The following is a 17,817-nucleotide window of genomic DNA, read 5'->3' as shown; positions in this document are numbered from 1 at the left end:
TTAAACCCTAGCTAAACTGATTCACGTGCTTTGGTTTCCATGATGCCCTAAAGGATTATTACTGATGTCATTTATGTGGTCACAAGCTGTGTTTACAGCAATAAAGCAAGCTAGGCTTGGGTAGCATTAATAGCCCTACTAATTACACTACTATAAAAGGTTTATGGATGATATAAATTTCTATATTACTGCTCCACTGCTCTGGCGGTGGCATCCTTCCAGAGGAAGGTATCACAGGGCTCATTTGTTTTCCCTTCTTTACGCTAATTCATGAGGAGATGAAAACAATAGACAGAGAAAAAAGGAAGGAAAGGAGCCTTTGGGACATCTCACACAAGAACAGACTGTGCAGGGATCGTCATCAGTTCATGTTTTTATTTCACGATTTAAAAGTTGCTTCCTCTTGCCAATAAACATGTGAGAGGATGTTCATTTCACCGGTAATTAAAGAAATGAAATTTAAAACAATGAGATAATTGTTTACCTTTCAGATTGATGAAAAAATTACCTGTAATATCCAGTGTTGAGAAACAAATGGAAAAATAGATATTCTCAAATACTGTTAGTGGGCTTTTGAACTGGAAATGCCTTTTGGGGAGGGGAGATTTGATGATATTTATCCATATTTAAAATGCCCCTGACTCGGCATTTAAATTTTTAGAAATCTAAACTCTAAGATACTCTCACATGTATTTAAAGATACATCTACAAGGATGTTTCTTGTAAAATGAACAGAATAATCTGAAATTGGAAACAATCTGTATGACCACTAATTGTGAGTTTATCAATATTATTCTAGCAATTAAAAACTATAAGGTAAATGTAAATGTACTGAGACGGGAAATTTTCCTGGATATATTATTAAGTGAAAAAGCAAGTTGCAGAATAATATGCATAGTTCTTAGCATTTACATGAAAAACACATTGTAACTATGTATATGAATGCATACGCCTAGAAAAATACCATAAAAGATGAATAACAAAATTTTAACAAAGATCTCCTTTGAGGAAGAAGGTGGGATTTTGTGGTAGGTGGGAAACACTCTCTCTCTCTTTTTTTAAACCATATGTCTGCATTTGAAACGTTTATGTTTACATAAACATGTAATGTTTATATTCACATATTTACTTGGATAATTTAGAAAATAAAAATAAATTTAAAAAATACTTATAACATTGTCACCTCAAATACTCTCTCAGAATCTCTGGGACTTTCATGGTTCCTTCCTGGTATTTAGCAGTTTTTATAAAGTACACATTTACCTTAGAAGCCGTTCAACAAAGATCTCTCGTCAGAAGATTTATTATTAAGGAGGTCTTTCAATTTATTTTAACTTTCAACCAAGTGGAATTCATTTTAATTGGAAGTTCTATATTAAGCGATGAATGAAATTCTTTGAGTTTAGCAATAATGCTGTGTATAGAGTGCAGTACCAACCAAAGTTATTTCTTATGAAATCAGTACCTAAAATATTATGTTTTTTTTCATCTTAGGATCAATGTCTCCTACTCTGAAATCCAACATAACATGGCTTGCACTTTAGAAGGCACCCTGCTCAGAGAACAAAAATTAGACTATTACATCTCTGGCATCCTTTCCTCAAGTGTGCAAGCTAACTAGAAAGCAGAAATAGCAACATTCTAGTGTTTTGACTTTGAGCTTTTTTGAATCCTTATTAAAAGATCTTATTTCAGCTCAGAGAATGAAGCTGAGAAATACAAGTTGATTTAGATGATTATGGAAACTAATCACCTTTTATTAAACAATTCCTCCCCAATTGTTTTTTAAAATCCTGATTTCAACCTAAACCATACATAAAGAAGCATTTACCTGATCATTCAGTGCCTGGTTGACTACTGCACTTTAGTTTAAAGCAAATAAGGTTTAAAAGAGGGATTACAGTGATGAAGGTGTGGCAGTTGTTAGAGATGAGAGCAGTGTGGGGATGGTAGCAACAGTCCAGGCGAGAGGTGATGGGCGGCTTAGCTGAGGCAGTGCTAGGGCTGATGAGGCTGGAGAGAGGGTATCTGAAAGGGAGTCATAGGGTGTCTGGCAGACAGTGGGCTCAACAAATACTTGTGAAATTTAATTGTAGACAACTTTGCATTAGTCAATATATTTACAACCAAGAGAAACTTCAACCCCAGATATGACAGGGGTTTTCTCGTTAGTTAGGTGTGTTTAAATTTTAACCATGGGAAGTGCATAGATACTCAGGGGATACCTATGGCTGGAGATACCCTTGCTAAAGTGAATTACACTATTCTGGTCTTCCAGTGAAGCTAAGAATAAATAGATTTAGATTGGGGATTTAGGTACAAGATTAATAAGAGGCAATAATGGTTTCTTCAAAGGAATCGTAATCATTGCTGCATTTAGTTGGATATTTATCTGTGATAATTACTGAAAATGAATTGGGGATATTGTAAATTGTGCACATTGTGACCCTAGTATCAAAGGAACCATTAATTTACTCCTCTAGAATACTCAAAATGGGAATCTAATACCTTGAAAGAGACTTGATGAATATATGCTAAATGGAACATGCTACATACTAAGAAAATGAGATGAGATAGTTGGTCAAAAGCAAGACGCCAACATTTTGTTCTTCCTTCCCGCTCCTGCAGATGCTAATGGTCCTAGTGAGTGCTTGGCAGTCTTCCTCTTCTGTCAGGTACTGGTATAAAACCCACGAACTCTGATATTCTCCATTATGGTTTTACTTTTCACTTTATTACATTAAATTATTGTGGTTTCTAATGTGTTGTGGGGGTTGTTAGAAACTTGGGGAGAACTTAAATTTATATACCAGCAAGTGCTGAAGGTACATCCCCAAAGCACCAGAAGGGTAAAGGCTTCTTAAAGGGATGAAGCCAGACAAGTAAAGGACTATTTGCCACTACATACATCAGGCAAAGTGATGCAGACCTGTGCTCCATATAAAACTGCTTGTAAGAGGATAGGAGACCTTTGAGGGTCTTGGGAGTTACTAATCATCATGAAAATAGTCAACTGCTCTAGCTCATAGAAGCCTAGCAGCCAAGAAGTCACCACAGCTAAGTCTAAATAAAGGAGGTGGATGTTGTCTGTGTCAGATTCTCTCAGGAAGTCAGTGTGGGGGTTGGCACAGGGACTGGAAGAACAGCTGCTGCTCTTAGTGCAAAGTCAAGATCCTAGAGCAAAGAGTGTGTGCACCATCAAAGAAAGGCCAACGAGAAGGCTGTGAAACAGCAATGTGTCCCTTCCAACTGCTTGTAATGCATTCTTCTGCTGTGGATAACTGGGAAATGGAGGGTAGACGGAGAAAAGAGTGGTGAAATGGATGACAGAGGAGAAGTAAATTCTTTTGCAATGAAGATCTGGTGGAGATAAGGGAAAGTGAGGCCCTCAGATCTGTACTCTTAAAATTACAGGGACTCTTTACTTGTTACTCTCCTCCTCTTGTCTGTGAGCTTAAAAGGAGTGGGAGGAGGGAGATCATCTTTAGTCAATTAGGTATCCTTCACACAGCCTTCTAGAAGGTTCTGTATGAAGTAATTATGGGCAGAACTAACACCATAAAACTCTGTAGGCTAAGGAGGGGTGACATACTTGGCTTGTGTACACCAGGTTGACCTCTTCAGTGAAGAGACACTGAGTACACGAACACATTTATCAATGACTTTCCTGTCAGGTATCTAAATTACTCAACCTATCTGATGCCAAAACCACAGAAATTAGGGACTGCGATCTCTTAAGTTTTCATATAGTAAATAACTTACAATTTTTCACAGTGTAGAGACTTCTACATTTATGCCACTTATATAAGATCTGCCCACACATTTCTCTGTTAAAAAGAAGTTACCAAGTTCCTTGACTTTATTTTTAGAAATTGAGTTCTCTGCTTGCTTCTGAATGATCTAACTTAGTTTCTTTTAGTTTGACAAAAGTCTACAATCAATAGCTTGCTTAAAGCTGTGTTATAATGGTCCTGAGTTTAACATAGCACAGCTGGAAATTTCGACCTCAATGAATGACATCCACTAAGCCCAAAGTTGAAATGTGCTTGTAGGTATAGAACCCGCTGCTTTGAATTTGGTGAGGCCCCAGTAGTCCATTGAGTGTGTCTGCAGTGTGCTCTTCCTGCTGAAAGATGGCTGAGCAATGGCTCCATGATCTGTGACAGTGTGGCCTTCCCCTCTTCTGAGCTAGAGAATGACACACTGGTGGCCACTTCCCTGCCTATGTAGCCCCCAATGCTTTCTACTCTCTCAGGGCATTTTGCAGCTCTTTTTCATCTTGGGTTATTTTTATTATTTTCCTCTCCCCACCCTGATTTTATTTTTCAACTTTGAAATAGAAAGAATGTTCTTACCCTGTCAAAAAATGGGAGCAAGATTCCTTTCAATGAGCTTATCCAAGGACAATTCTTGTCTGCGCAGCAGCTCATTAGTAAGACTAGATCTCTGCTAATAGATTTCTTTTTTAAATTTTATTATTACTATTACTATTTATAGATTTCTTACTATAGTTTCCATTGAAGTGGCCTCAAAAGGGATGTGCTGCTCATTGATTATTCCAAATAATCAATTTGGTATTCTGTTTGTAAAATCGTGACCCAACTCTCCCTCTGGGAATGTATTTGAAGAATTCCTACTGGTGTAATGATAGAGCCTTCTACAGCATCCATGGCCTTTGTCCCAAGAACCGATTCCTTGCTGGAAATTATTTGGGACATCAATGCCATCCCTTCCTGACTTTGGCCAAACTGCACTTCATTTTCCTCAGCTTCTCCAGCTGGCATATGTCTTGGTCAGCAGGCCAAACAGGAATGTGATTTCCCCAGCTGCTTTGGATCTGCTTTGCTTTCTGTATGTGTATTCAGGTGGTTGCAGTTCACAGGTGCATTCTGTGTGTTGTGGAAGAAAAAACATCCAGGAAAAAGGTAGTCAAGCTTAGTTTACAACATCCTTGATCTTAATTGGTGTCCTTGTGCTCCTAGCCTTTTCTTGAGCAAAGAATAGTGACTTGGAGTGGTTATTTGCAGGAAGAGCTTAAACTGAATCTGGATCTTCTCTGCAATGTCTGAATTTGTAATGACAGTTCTGTTTCAGTAAAGGGAAAGGGGATGTTTTTCTTCCCATTTCTTCCCATTTCTATATCAGTTTTGGCAGTGTGAGAAGGAAAAAGCTGGGATGAAGACAGGAAACGGAAGAAGAGAGAGGAAACACACACACCAGCAAGAGGGAGGGAAAAGGTGGGATGCAATTCTTCCTTGAGATTTCACATTCATAATCAAAGCTCTACAGCAGAGTACTCACTCATGTCCGGAGCAAGCACTGGCCTAGGGAACTCTTCTTTCAACTCTTTCCTTGGGCAACCCTCCCTTTCCCTTTCCTTTGCTGATCTCTAGTAGTTTGGGTACATTTATGTCTGAAAGTAGAAGGGTGGCTCTGGCTCCTTCTGAATAAATTCCTGCCTTGGCTTTCTCAGGCAGAAGAACCCCCATTCTACACACTAGGGGAGGGGGACTTGGGCCAGTGCATTTTAGAATTAGTCCTGCACTAGTAATAATTATATCAGCAAGTTCTCTCATTCACATTGGCCACCATAGTGGTAAGAAAGCATCTAAAATGTCTCTCCTTTTTCCTCCCTCTATGAATCATATCAGTGCCTACTCCGACATCCAGTGACAAACTAAGGGGAACAGAAATGCTGGAATGTGGCTAATGAACTTCAGGGTCCTCATGGTAGAACTTATTCAAATGAAGGATTACATGTGTAAAATCCAACTTGCTGGGGAGGAGAATCAATATTTAGCAAGCAAGTCTAATGCTGATGATGGCAGATCTCACTCATTGAATGCTTTCTATGTGCCTGACACTGTGTTAGGAGTTTTCCATACCTCACCTCATTGAGTCCACATGAAACCCATGAGACAGTTACTCTTATTATCCTGACTTACGAAATAAAGAAATACAACTCAGAAGAGTTATGGAAACTTACTGGGATGACTCAATGGTTCTTGAATTTTGATTGAATTGAGAAACAGAAAAAGTCTAGATCCTAATTGTTTAAAATTATATATTACTTGAGTGGCCTTTAATAATTCCTAAATATGATTCTTAAAGACAGATATGGTTTCAGACATGATTAATTAGGCAGTTAAAGGTAAAAAGAAGTAACAGTCATGTTACTTCTAGAAAGAAGTGTCAAATACTAAAATAAAGAATGGTTAGGAACATAAATTCTGATCATATTTTCATTTCCTCATATAGGTCACTATAGGGGCCCGGTCACTCCAACGTGTAGTCAGAACTGACCGGGTGCAAACATCACATTTAAATTTGCTGAATTACACGATCCTCTTCTTGATCCTCAGAAACCTTAGAAATGGAAATCAATGAACCAGATGCTCAAAAAAACGCACAAACAGGGAATTCTGATCTAAAGATAATCACAATGCAATTCTAATCCTGTGAAGGAAAAATAATTGTTTCCTTCATGATTTTTCTTCCCCCTGCAAATCTCATGCAGCAGACTGCAATAGCGTCTGCAAGATGGCTAACTGCTGAGTCTTTGATTTAAGGCAAACTTAGGGAAAGCAATTCAGTTCACTGCAGGGGCTGCTTTGTTCCTCCATTATGATTCTTTTTTAATGAGAAAGATGATAGTCAGGATAAACTCTATTCCCCTGAATTTTTACACTAATTACATACAAAGCACTATTTTGGCAGAAGGGGACTTATCTCCTTCAGGCAATACAGTTATCATCTTGTAACCACCCTTCAGTCTCCCACGTGAGCACTGGAACTGCATGCCAGGAGTGAGTATTGCTCTCAGCATGGAGATATGAATGCTTAAAGATTTGCAAAATTAACAGTCAACATGGACTCCAGATAAAACAGGGAGATAATCCCTCCTTCCAAGCTCTATGCTGCTTGGAATGTAAGAATCACAAAGGCATCCATTAGCGAAGTATTTGGTATGGGGAATGACCGAGGGTCTGATGTATAAAGAGTGTGTGTCTGTAAGTTTACATGAGGATTCATTAAGAGAAGATGTGCCACATATTCATGTCATTTTCTTACAATCTAAAAGTCATTTATTGCACTAAGTGATACTGAAAGTTCTGCAGAAGGTATTCCTTCATTTGAGACTCACCCACGTAAGCACCAAGAGGACATACACTTTCCGATACCACAAATTTGATTAAGACTATGGGAGATTTGATTTGGTGCAGATTCAGCCTATAAGTACTGCATTTGTGTGGCATGTGTGCACTTTTGCAGTGTTTAATGGGTTATGAGCTTGATAACAAACAGTTCATGTCATGCCAGCAAGTTCCTTGGAGTAAGGTACGTTTCTGGGGGACATTATTATACTCATTCTTGTAGTCTAAAAGCATGCCACAATGGAGCACGAAATTTTAATGGCACTTCCTAACATCCATAAGTGACTGAGAGAATAGCTACCTATTGGAAACTCTGAGCTCAACCATACATTATTTCATCATGGTAACCACAGAGTGATAGTAGACAGTCAATTCTCTTATTTTCCCCTTTGATCAACGCATTAAAGTATAATTTACATGCGATAAAATTTACCCCTTTTAAGTGTACAGTGTGGAGAGTTTTGACAAATGTATATAGTCATGTAACCTCTACGACAATCAAGATATAGAGAACAATTCCATCATCCCAGAAGTTCCTTTGTGTCCCTTTGCAGTCAACTCCTCCCCTCACCCCCAGGTTCTGGCAACCACTGATCTATTTCCTGACCTTATAGTTTTGCCTTTTCCAGAACATCCCATTACGCAGTATGTAATTATACAATGTGTAAGCTTTCATGTCTGGCTTCTTACACTTAGCATAATGCTTTTGAGATTAATCCATACTGTTGCATGTATCAGTAGCTTACTCCTTTTTACGGCTGAGTGGTACTCCATTGGAGGAATATACCACAATTTGTTTATCATTTCACAAGTTGATGAGCATTTGGGTTGTTTACAGTTTTTGGTGACTATGAATAAAACTGCAATGGACATTTGTGTATAGTTTTTTGTGTGGACATTATGTTTTCATTTCTCCTGGAAGAGTGTGATTGATGGGTGACATGGGAAGTATATACTTGACTTTATAAGAAACCGCCAAACTGCTTTCCAAAGTGGTGGTATCATTTTGCATTCCCACCAGCAGTATACAAGAGTTCCACTTGCTCCATATACTGGCAGGCAGTTTTGCTAGAACTGGTTCTAATTTTCTCTACCAATTTCCCAGCATGGTTTGTGTAGAAGTCACTGCTCACCTCCCCAGCCCCAGCTTTTCCTCTCCCTTCCCCCACAACAGAAGCGTAATTCCCATGGAGCATCTACCAGCGATTCACCTCAGAAATCCCTGAGGTACAATCTTTTTATATACGGAGGCTAAAACTCTCCAATCATACCTAAGAAGTAAAAATAAATGCAACCTGACAAGGAATAGGAATGGAGGTTTGCCAAACAATTTCCCTCAATGGAGACTTTTTAAGAGGCTCCAATGAATATTACCTCACCATACTTAGGTAAGGGACAGTATTATCTCCCCCACGACTCCCAAGGGAGTTATAATTCAGTATTTACATTTGCCAAGTGCTTTCTTACTCTGCCAACTTACTATCGGTCCCTTCTCCTCAGTGATTTAGTCAAGGTTATCCAGAGAATTGGAAACTGAGCTGTGTGTGAGCAGAACTTGGGCTTCTGCTCTGAGAAAATCCTGGATCGTGCTTGAACTCTTTTCACTGCTCTGGCCTGGGTTTTTGACTTCTTGTGGTAAGCGTCAAAGAAAATTCCAAGAAAGGCAAGGGGTGAAGATTCACAGAGGCAGAGCAGTACCAACAGAACTGGGGAGGTGAGGGCTTCAGGCGACTCTAGGGTCTGACATACTGTGAAATGTCAGATACCGAAATTTCTAAGACCTTGTTGTGGCTCTCTGAGAGGTCTATGTTATTTCATTTGAAGTCCAGCATCCCTTCTAATTACATAGATATTTTTAATCTCGCAACATTGGTAACTGAGAATTTAGGCTATGTAATTGTGTGTAAGAAGTGTAGTGTTTCTGCAGTGAACAAATATGAAGGCTGTCTTGTGCTGGAAGAGGCAACAGTTATCTTCTGATTAAAGCTTCCTCAGCCACCACCAAAAGCAGGAATACTTTTTGGGAACAAATTCTGAGAAGAACATTCACGTGGGACTGGACCATTGGGCCATGAGTTGCATCCAGCTGTTATGTGTAGACAAGGCTGTCATTTCCATATATTTCTCTCATTCCTCTTGCCCTACTTGAGTGCTCCGGTGGGAAAAAGAAGATGGTAGGTAGAAGGGATTGGGAGAGGGTAAGCACTTGAAACACCTGAGCTGACTTCATTTCTTCAGCCTCCCCACTTAGAACTGAAATTTGAACCTACGCCTCTAGGATTTCTGTCTTCTGGAATTTCATGTTCAAAATAAGAATATTTCTTATAAAGAGTAAGGCATGCATTTACTTTTCAGTATTCTCTTTGGAAAAAATCAAAGGGATTACACATGGTGATATTTTTATGAGTGCTCTGTTAGTACTATTAGAAGCCTGTTTCATGTTCACACTCACACGAAGAAATAATAAATGATTGAATAAATACTTTATTGTCTATGTTTCCAGAATTTGCTGGAAGCCAAATATATGCAATACTCATCAAATTGCTCTTAGCCAGAAGCTTGTCTTTTATTCAAAATTGGAAGAGCTTAGGGGTCAGCTCTGTGGCTCAGTGGTTAAGTCTGGCATGCTCTGCTTTGGCGGCCTAGGTTCGTGGGTTCAGATCTCAGGCATGGACCTACACCACTCATCAAGCCATGTTGTGGCAGTGACCCACATACAAAATAGAGGAAGATCGGCACAGAAGTTAGCTCAGGGCTAATCTTCCTCAAGCAAAAAAAAAAAAAAAAGGGAGAGAGAGAGAGAAAGATTGGCAACAAATGTTAGCTCAGAGTGAATCTTCCTCATCAAAAAAAAAAAAAATTGAAGAGCTTATAAAAATATCTTTCAGTGAAAAGCAAAACTTGTAGAATCAGTCACCAGGAACATATCTAAGGATGTGCAATGGTGGCAACATTTTCCTTCCTTTCCAGGGTCTGTATATAAAAAGAAGAATACAGTTCTGATTCTATTTATGCTTTCATTATTGATACCCATTTTTTCCACCACCATGACATGAGAACGAAAACAAGAAGGAAGGTATTTTCTTTTTACCCTCAGCATCCTGCCTTTGCCCCACAAGCCTTGCTTCCTCCATCACTGAGTAAATTGTTGATGGGAAAATAAAAAGGAATTAGAGAGACAAGTACTGAGAAAAACTAGCAGGAGAAGAAAAGGGGGAGGAAATTATTGAGTGCTTAAGAATTTTGGGGGCTGGCCCCATGGCCGAGTGGTTAAGTTCGCGTGCTCCGCTGCAGGAGGCCCAGTGTTTCGTTGGTTCGAATCCTGGGCGCGGACATGGCACTGCTCATCAAACCACGCTGAGGCAGCGTCCCACATACCACAACTAGAAGAACCCACAATGAGAAATATACAACTATGTATTGGGGGGCTTTGGGGAGAAAAAGGAAAAAATAAAATCTTTAAAAAAAAAAAACTGTTAAAAAAAAAATTTGTGGTTTATGTACACCCAGATGTTAAAAATTGCCAAAAGAGGAACCATGGGTATCTATCATTTAAGAAATGCTGAAAATAGTTTTGGGAAGCGCAGAATTCTCATAATAATTGATAAGAGAAACTTACGGGCAAAAAGTTTGATGACGTATTTTTTTCTTGATAGGAAATATATCCTATTTTCACCTTTCTTTTTAAAATCCTGTCATATTTCTTACGTCCACATCACAAATGCAAGAAAGGGGTGGTCTTCAGTTGGACCCCAGCCTGTCTTTTGTTCTAAAGAGGTAACTCTTGGTGGGTTCCTGGATGGGGGTTGGTCACTAGAAAGTCCAAGCCATGATTAGAAGCTTGAAATTTTCAGCCCCACCTCCCCATTCGCCAGAGTGGGGAGAGGGGCTGGAAATGGAGTTAATGATCCATCATGCCTACCTGATGAAGCCTCCATAAAAATCCCAAAGATATAGGGTTTGAAGAGCCTTAGGGTTGGTGAACACACGTAGGTGCTGAGAGAGTGGTGTGCCCAGAGAGAGCATGGAAGCTCCACGCCCCTTCCCACACACATTGCCTTATGCATCTCTTCCATCTGGATGTTCATCTATATCCTTTATCATATCCTTTTATAATTAGCTGGTAAACAGTAAGTAACCTGTTTTCCTGAGTCCTGTGAGCTGCTCTAGCAAATTAATCAAACCTGAGGAGGAGGCTGTGGGAATCTCTGATCTGTAGCTGATATGTCAGAAGCACAGGTGACAACCTGGACATGCGATTGACATCTGAACTGAGGGGGCTGGACTTGTGGGACTGAGACCTTAATCTGTGGTGTCTGATACCATCTCCAAGTAGACAGTGTCAGAACTGAGTTAAATTGTAGGACATCCAGCTCGTGTCGCAGAATTGTGTGGTGCGGGAATACCCCGCCCACCCTACATCTGGTGTCAGAAGTGTTGTAAGTGTGGTAGTAATGTTAGAGTAAAAGAAATGCACACAGGAGGAAGACTGAATTTTTCTTTACAACTCCTGAAGCCCTGCTTTGTACAGACAGCATGAGTGTGGATTTCAGTCATTACTTCATGGGTACAGGTTAACTGCCTGAATAGCTTCTCAAAAGTGGTTACAATGAACCTATTGAAGTAATAGCTTTCTAAATTTTACCTAAATTCTCAAACTTGATACAATGTAGATGGAACTACTTTTTTGAAGTACATTTTTTTCTACAAAGTTGTTATGAACAGCAAGAAGTTTTTGAATTTCAGAACCATCTGGAAGAAAATCTAGCTGCAATCCAAGAGAGGGCTAGATTTAAAACTTGTTCAACAAGACAGAAATTTTTTTTTTTTGAGGAGGATTATCCCTGAGCTAACTACTGCCAATTCTCCCCTTTTTGCCGAGGAAGACTGGCCCTGAGCTAACATCCATGCCCATCTTCCTCTACTCTATACGTGGGATGCCTACCACAGCATGGTTTTTGCCAAGCGGTGCCACTTCCGCACCCCAGATTGGAACCGGTGAACGCCGAGCCACCAAGAAGTGGAATGTGCGAACTTAACCGCTGCGCCATTGGGCTGGCCCCAAGATACAAAATTTTTAGGAAGGAATGTACTCAAATTTTTGAAGGAAGCAATTAATAATCAGAGACAAGTTAAAAACTCCAGTTTGAACTGGAGTTATAGTGGAACTTTGTAACCTGTTGCTTCAGAGTCTTTGATCGTTGGTCCAATGCAAATTTGATAAAGAGAATTCAGTTTAATTTTGAAGTCAAATTTTAGAAGGCTTTTGTAATAATATTACTCTTAACGCTCTTGAAAGCCTTCTTGCATTTTTCACATTGTGTTTCCACATGACAATCATACATTTTTAGAAGTTGTATGATTAAAATTATGAAGAAAATGGGGCTGGCCCCATGGCCTAGTGGTTAAGTTTGGTGTGCTCTGCTTTGGTGGCCCAGGTTTGGTTCCCAGCGTTGACCCACACCATTCGTCAGCGGCCATGCTGTGGTGGCAACCCACATACAAGGTAGAGGAAGACTGACACAGATGTTAGCTCAGGAGAAATCTTCCTCAGGCAAAAAGAAGAGGAGGATTGGCAATAAATGTTAGCTCAGGGCCAATCTTCCTCAACAACAACAACAACAACAACAACAAATTATGAAGAAAGATTTGTTTAAAAATATATTCCTGAGTCTAACTTCTTGGTATACAGTGGCATCAAAACAATATGGTGGCCCTGCAGGGTCAGCGATGTCTGTGCTGGGAGAATTGAGATGACAGCATGTTGCTTAGCCCTAACTTGCAGTCCTTTGGGGAGAGTGGTCAGAGAGCGTAGGGAAAGGAGGAGACGTTGGGGCAGAGGGCACCTCCCTCGCGCATACCAGACTTTCCAACCTCTTCTCCCCTTTGCTCTGTTGATCATTCCCTCTCCAACCTTGAGGTGCATGAGGAAAGAGATTATTACGTCTCTAGAACATACTACTGAATCAGCCTATACAAAATTAATGTAATTACTATGTTGATTTCCAGATGTTAGCTTAATGCCAGCTTATCAAAACATCTAAAGATGAAGTGTAAAACAAACAAACATTCTGAATAAACTCCCAAATAAAGACACACCAGCAAATTTAGAGATAATCTGAGGCAATGGCAAACATCTCCAGATAGGGCGTTTTATACATGGATTCTCTCCCTCACTGACTGGGATGGACAGAATTTCCTCAGGCCCTCTTCAGTCTTCTCTCTAAAGATCCTTCAAGGTCCTTGCTGCTCCTAGTCCTTGGCTTCTTTCCAACTGTGTCTCTGCCCTGCCCACCCTCCCCACCCGCTCCTGGCACCATCTACAAACACATCCTCCTGACTCCATTGCTGTGTCTCGCTAGACCTTGCACTCGGGGTTAGTTTCTTATTCAGGGTTTTGAAACTCAAGAAAAAAAAAATCCCTCCTTTTGTTAAAAATTGTCTCCTTTCCCCGTTTCTGCCTCCCCATGGTCAAAGGGAGGCAGGGTGAGCCAGGAGGACACTTTCTGGACTAGGATGGGCCTCCACACTTCCTAGTTCTACGGCCTGGAACAAGTTCCTACACTGGCAGAGCTTTGGTTTTCTCACATATAAAATTTTGGATAATAATATCTATTTCCTTGGATTGAAGGAATAAAAGAGATAATTCACATATATAATGGCTAGTACATTATAAATGCTTAGTAGTAGGTATGATTATTAACTTTGGGTCTTTTTCTAAGTTTCGTTCTCTAGGCTTTTCACCTCTACCTGTATCTGTGAAATTTTTCTGTCTGTTTCTTAGAATGGCTTGATCTTATTTTTTTCCTGAAGCAGGTTTTTGTTAGATCTCTGGACTCCCAGAAAGTAAGATGGACAAGAACCCAAAGACTAGCTGCCAGTCACCATTTGTGGTCTAGACTGTTTGGTTCTAAAAATCACTAGAAAAGATAAATGCCCAAGTTTCACGAGAATTTTTTTTATTTGGTAATATTAGAGTATTGAAAACTATTCTTAATTTAATCTTACTATTCTTAATTATACTCCTTGTACTGGGCTAAATAATTCTACAAGAATTCTAAGCTATGGTTCAAGCTTTCCTCAAGTGAGTTTTAAGTCCAACTACAGAGCTCTCTGCTCTTCATACAACCAAAGTACACATCCCTCATGTTAACAGTGTCTCATAAGTGGATTTCTAATGATATACCTCTCCAATATCCCAACTTTCTGGAGTCCTTTCCTGGAGTGAGGCATTAATGGTAAAATAGCAGGTATAACTGTTAGACATCGAATTTATATCATTCAAAATCATCAGCTTGCAAATCACACTGAGGAAATATAGCTGAGACAATATTTATAACCTCTGGAGCTTGAGATTTTAGTTGAAATTTTATTCTTAAATTAATCATATCTCCTGATGTTAAATTTAAAAAAACAATGCTGATAACATCAATTTTGGGGAAGTAAATGGAATTAGTTTCTTCAATACTTGAAACAAATCCAAAGTTAAACTGGAATTCAGCCTCAACTTGTTCATTTTATTCTCCCTCTAAGATGAAACCTAGTACTGGCCAAATCATTATAATTAAGCAATATTATTCTAGACAGCAATCCAAATAAAGTGAAAACTAAATACTGAGAAACAGTCCTTATAAAAGTTTCAAAAAAGTATGACTATTAAGATTGACGTATACAGCTATATATGTATCCTTATTTTTTATTAAGGTGTATAATTTTCTTCAAATCTATTCAAGATTATTTTTCAATGCATATTTACAGGTAACAGCTATGCTTGGGGGAAAATGGTTGGCTATTTCTGGGCCATAGATAAAGGTGCTTCCATCAGAGTCAGTGGTATAACGATAAGGTTCTGAAACATACTCTCCAGAGATACACCCCAAGGATTTACACTGCAATTGCCCCTTTTTTCTGGCATTGACTCTTGGAGGACTTGTTTTATTGCTTCAGTTATTTTAAGCTTAGACAGAACACCTCACCTGACCTTTTGTGGTGGTTTTCTTTTCTTTTTTTTCCCCTTTGTTATTACAAAAGTTGTGTTTACTATTTTTATCTTTCTCGTGATACTTTCCCAAAGAACACATATTTGCCTGTAATTCTGTTGGATTTCCCAGGGCTGGCATTATTTAGGACAGCTGCATCGGGCCTGTTCCAGGTTCCAGGGAAGTGCTCAATTGAGATTCACTAGGGGTACCAGGAATGTTAACAGGAATTCAGATAGCAAGCAGTTGTACATTTCTGCCTATACACGCACTTCCTACTTCCTGCTGAATTCACACAATGTATGCTTCTTTGTGATTTATTCATTCATTGTGTTTGCTGTATTACCGCAAAATGGAAAAGAGAGATTTGGGGTTTTGAATTGTCTGATGATGCCGTAAGTGAAAAAAGTTAATCTGGTCATGGCTCATCATTCTTCTAGACATTTGGAAAAGAGAAACCAGGCTATATTCCTGGTGTTTTTGCATGCTTACCTTGTCTGACCGCTAGGGTGGTGGTATAGACCAAGAAGAGAAGGATGTAATTGAGGAAACTCTGGAAGACTGGTGTATTGGCATGGAAATCTTCTGACAGGTACTTGCTGGTCAAGCCAATTCCACAAATAAGGAGGGATAACACCTGGCCCAGAGCCACAGAGATTAACATCTCCCTGGGAAATAGAGAAACAAAACAAAGATCAGCAGGAAGTCCATTAAAACAATAACAGTTAAAATTTATTGAGCACTTGTGACATTCACTGGGCTAAGTGCAATAGCTAGTATTTCTTTTAATCCATCACGGCAATCCCACGAGGCAGGCACAACTATTACTGAAGTTTTACATAGGAAGAAACCAGAGCTTGGAGGGGTTAGGGAATTTGCTTGCAGCCACATAACTAGGAAGTGGCAAAACGGGGATTTGAGACCAAATGATTCTGGCTTCTAGCCACTGCACTCCGGAGCCTGCAGGGAGATTAACATCATCCAGATGCCCACTGTCCAGATGCATTAACTAAGCTTTCAGAAACCTGACCAAGCACTTGAACGCTGACCAAGAGGGACCACATTCCAACCTTATCCTCTGGCTCTTGTACCGATAAAGGAAGACTCTTCTCTTTATAAACAGAAATCTCGTAGGTGAAGGGGCTGTACAAACCCCTGAAAACCCAGAAGGACCATCTCCTCTCCATTCCCGGATTTCGGATCTCTGTTTGCTCAAGGAAGCATTAGTAAATGCTAGTATTAGCTGTCCCCTGCTCAATTTACGACTAAAACTATAAGGAAATTCAGTGAGTGAGGTGGCCTAATAAAACATTTCAAACTCTGTAAATATTTTCTGTGGCTTTTCCCTAGGCACTTCCCCTGTCGGCTTCTGTAGTCGGGACTAGAGGCAAAGGTCAAGGGGTTCATTTTGCTTGGGTTTTATGGACACATATACCTGCGTGCTCTCTGTAGAGCCTCTGTAAGAGCCTCTGGAAATATAAAGTAGGCTTCTGCCCTCCCCAAAAGTCTCCTCTGACTTTCCTGGTTTAGTTATAGAAACTGCAATATAAAATAAGCAAGGGGTACTATTTCTAAACAAAAAATCATTAGGCAGAGGATTTGCAGTGTTACATATTTCCTCCCCCATGACAGATGTGAGTCCATCTCTGGAGGGGGCACAAAGTTCCAGGCAGATACCTTGGTGCTAGCTCGCTTTAAAAAAAAAAGGCATTTGTTGCCCTTTGTTCACTCCATTTGCTTCCATGAGGAGGAAAAATTGTGGCAAGGCATGTGGGTCCCTGAGGTTAACCTGTAACATATTGATATAAGCTTCTCATTGGTTGCTGGTGTCCAGGTACTGGCCCCCAACCCCTGAATCCAATCTTTATAAGGAGTCAAAGAGATATTTTTAAACGTATAAGTCCACTGCTTAAAACTCAACAGTGGTACCCTATAGAATACAGTGATTTATAAGGCATGTGGTAGACCACATACAAAGATGGCTGCCAACATCTCCTCCCATCCTGCTACATTCAGGCTGCTCTTCCCAAAGGGAGGTGGGGTCTTTTTTTCCTTTTCTGGAAGATGAGCTGGTCTTGGGACTTGCTTTGACCAACAGAATGTAAGGGAAGTGATGTCATGTGACTCCTGAGCCTAAGCTTTACGCAGCTCTACAGCTTCCATTTTTCGCCCTCTTAGGATACAGCTTACATGTAAAGTACTAATTAGACTAATGAACGCTGAGAGACCACCTGGAAAGAGAAAGAGACCCAACCAGCTACCGCCACCCCAGCTGAAGCATGAGACGAGTGAGGGTCCTGGAACCTCCTGTCCCAGAGAAGCTGTGCCAGCCTGTGCCACATGGAGTGGAAATGGACCATCCCCAGAGATTGCTGCCCACTTGGAGAATTGTGTGAAATAACCAGGGGCAGTGGTTGCTTTAGGGTGTGAAGTTTGCAGTGGTTTGTTAGGCAGCAACGGGTAACTGAAACAGGGCCCTACACGCCCTCCCTCCATTCCTTCTCCTTCTGGAGGTTTACTTCCTACTTCTACCATTTTATTCTTCCATGAAGCCAGAGCTCCATCCTTCCAGAGCTACTTGCACTTCACAATCAGTCATGGTCTTCTTTGCCTGCATTCCTTTGAGCATATTATTATTTCCAGAATGTTCATCCTGCTTTTGTCACTCTGACTCCTTTTTGTCT

At 40.0% G+C, this 17,817-nt stretch overlaps 1 protein-coding gene across 1 annotated transcript in view; it reads right to left on the bottom strand.

Annotated features, from left to right (window-relative positions):
- Positions 1-17,817, bottom strand: part of SLC35F1 (solute carrier family 35 member F1) — a 374,430-nt gene that overhangs the window by 136,067 nt on the left and 220,546 nt on the right. Inside the window, exon 2 of the mRNA XM_023650977.2 lies at positions 15,626-15,801. Coding sequence (XP_023506745.1) covers positions 15,626-15,801 — 176 coding nt within the window. The remainder of the gene's footprint in view (positions 1-15,625; positions 15,802-17,817) is intronic.

The sequence above is a fragment of the Equus caballus genome, chromosome 10 (genome assembly GCF_041296265.1).
Source record: "Equus caballus isolate H_3958 breed thoroughbred chromosome 10, TB-T2T, whole genome shotgun sequence".
Taxonomy (NCBI): domain Eukaryota; kingdom Metazoa; phylum Chordata; class Mammalia; order Perissodactyla; family Equidae; genus Equus; species Equus caballus.
This window is presented reverse-complemented; position numbering and strand designations above follow the sequence as displayed.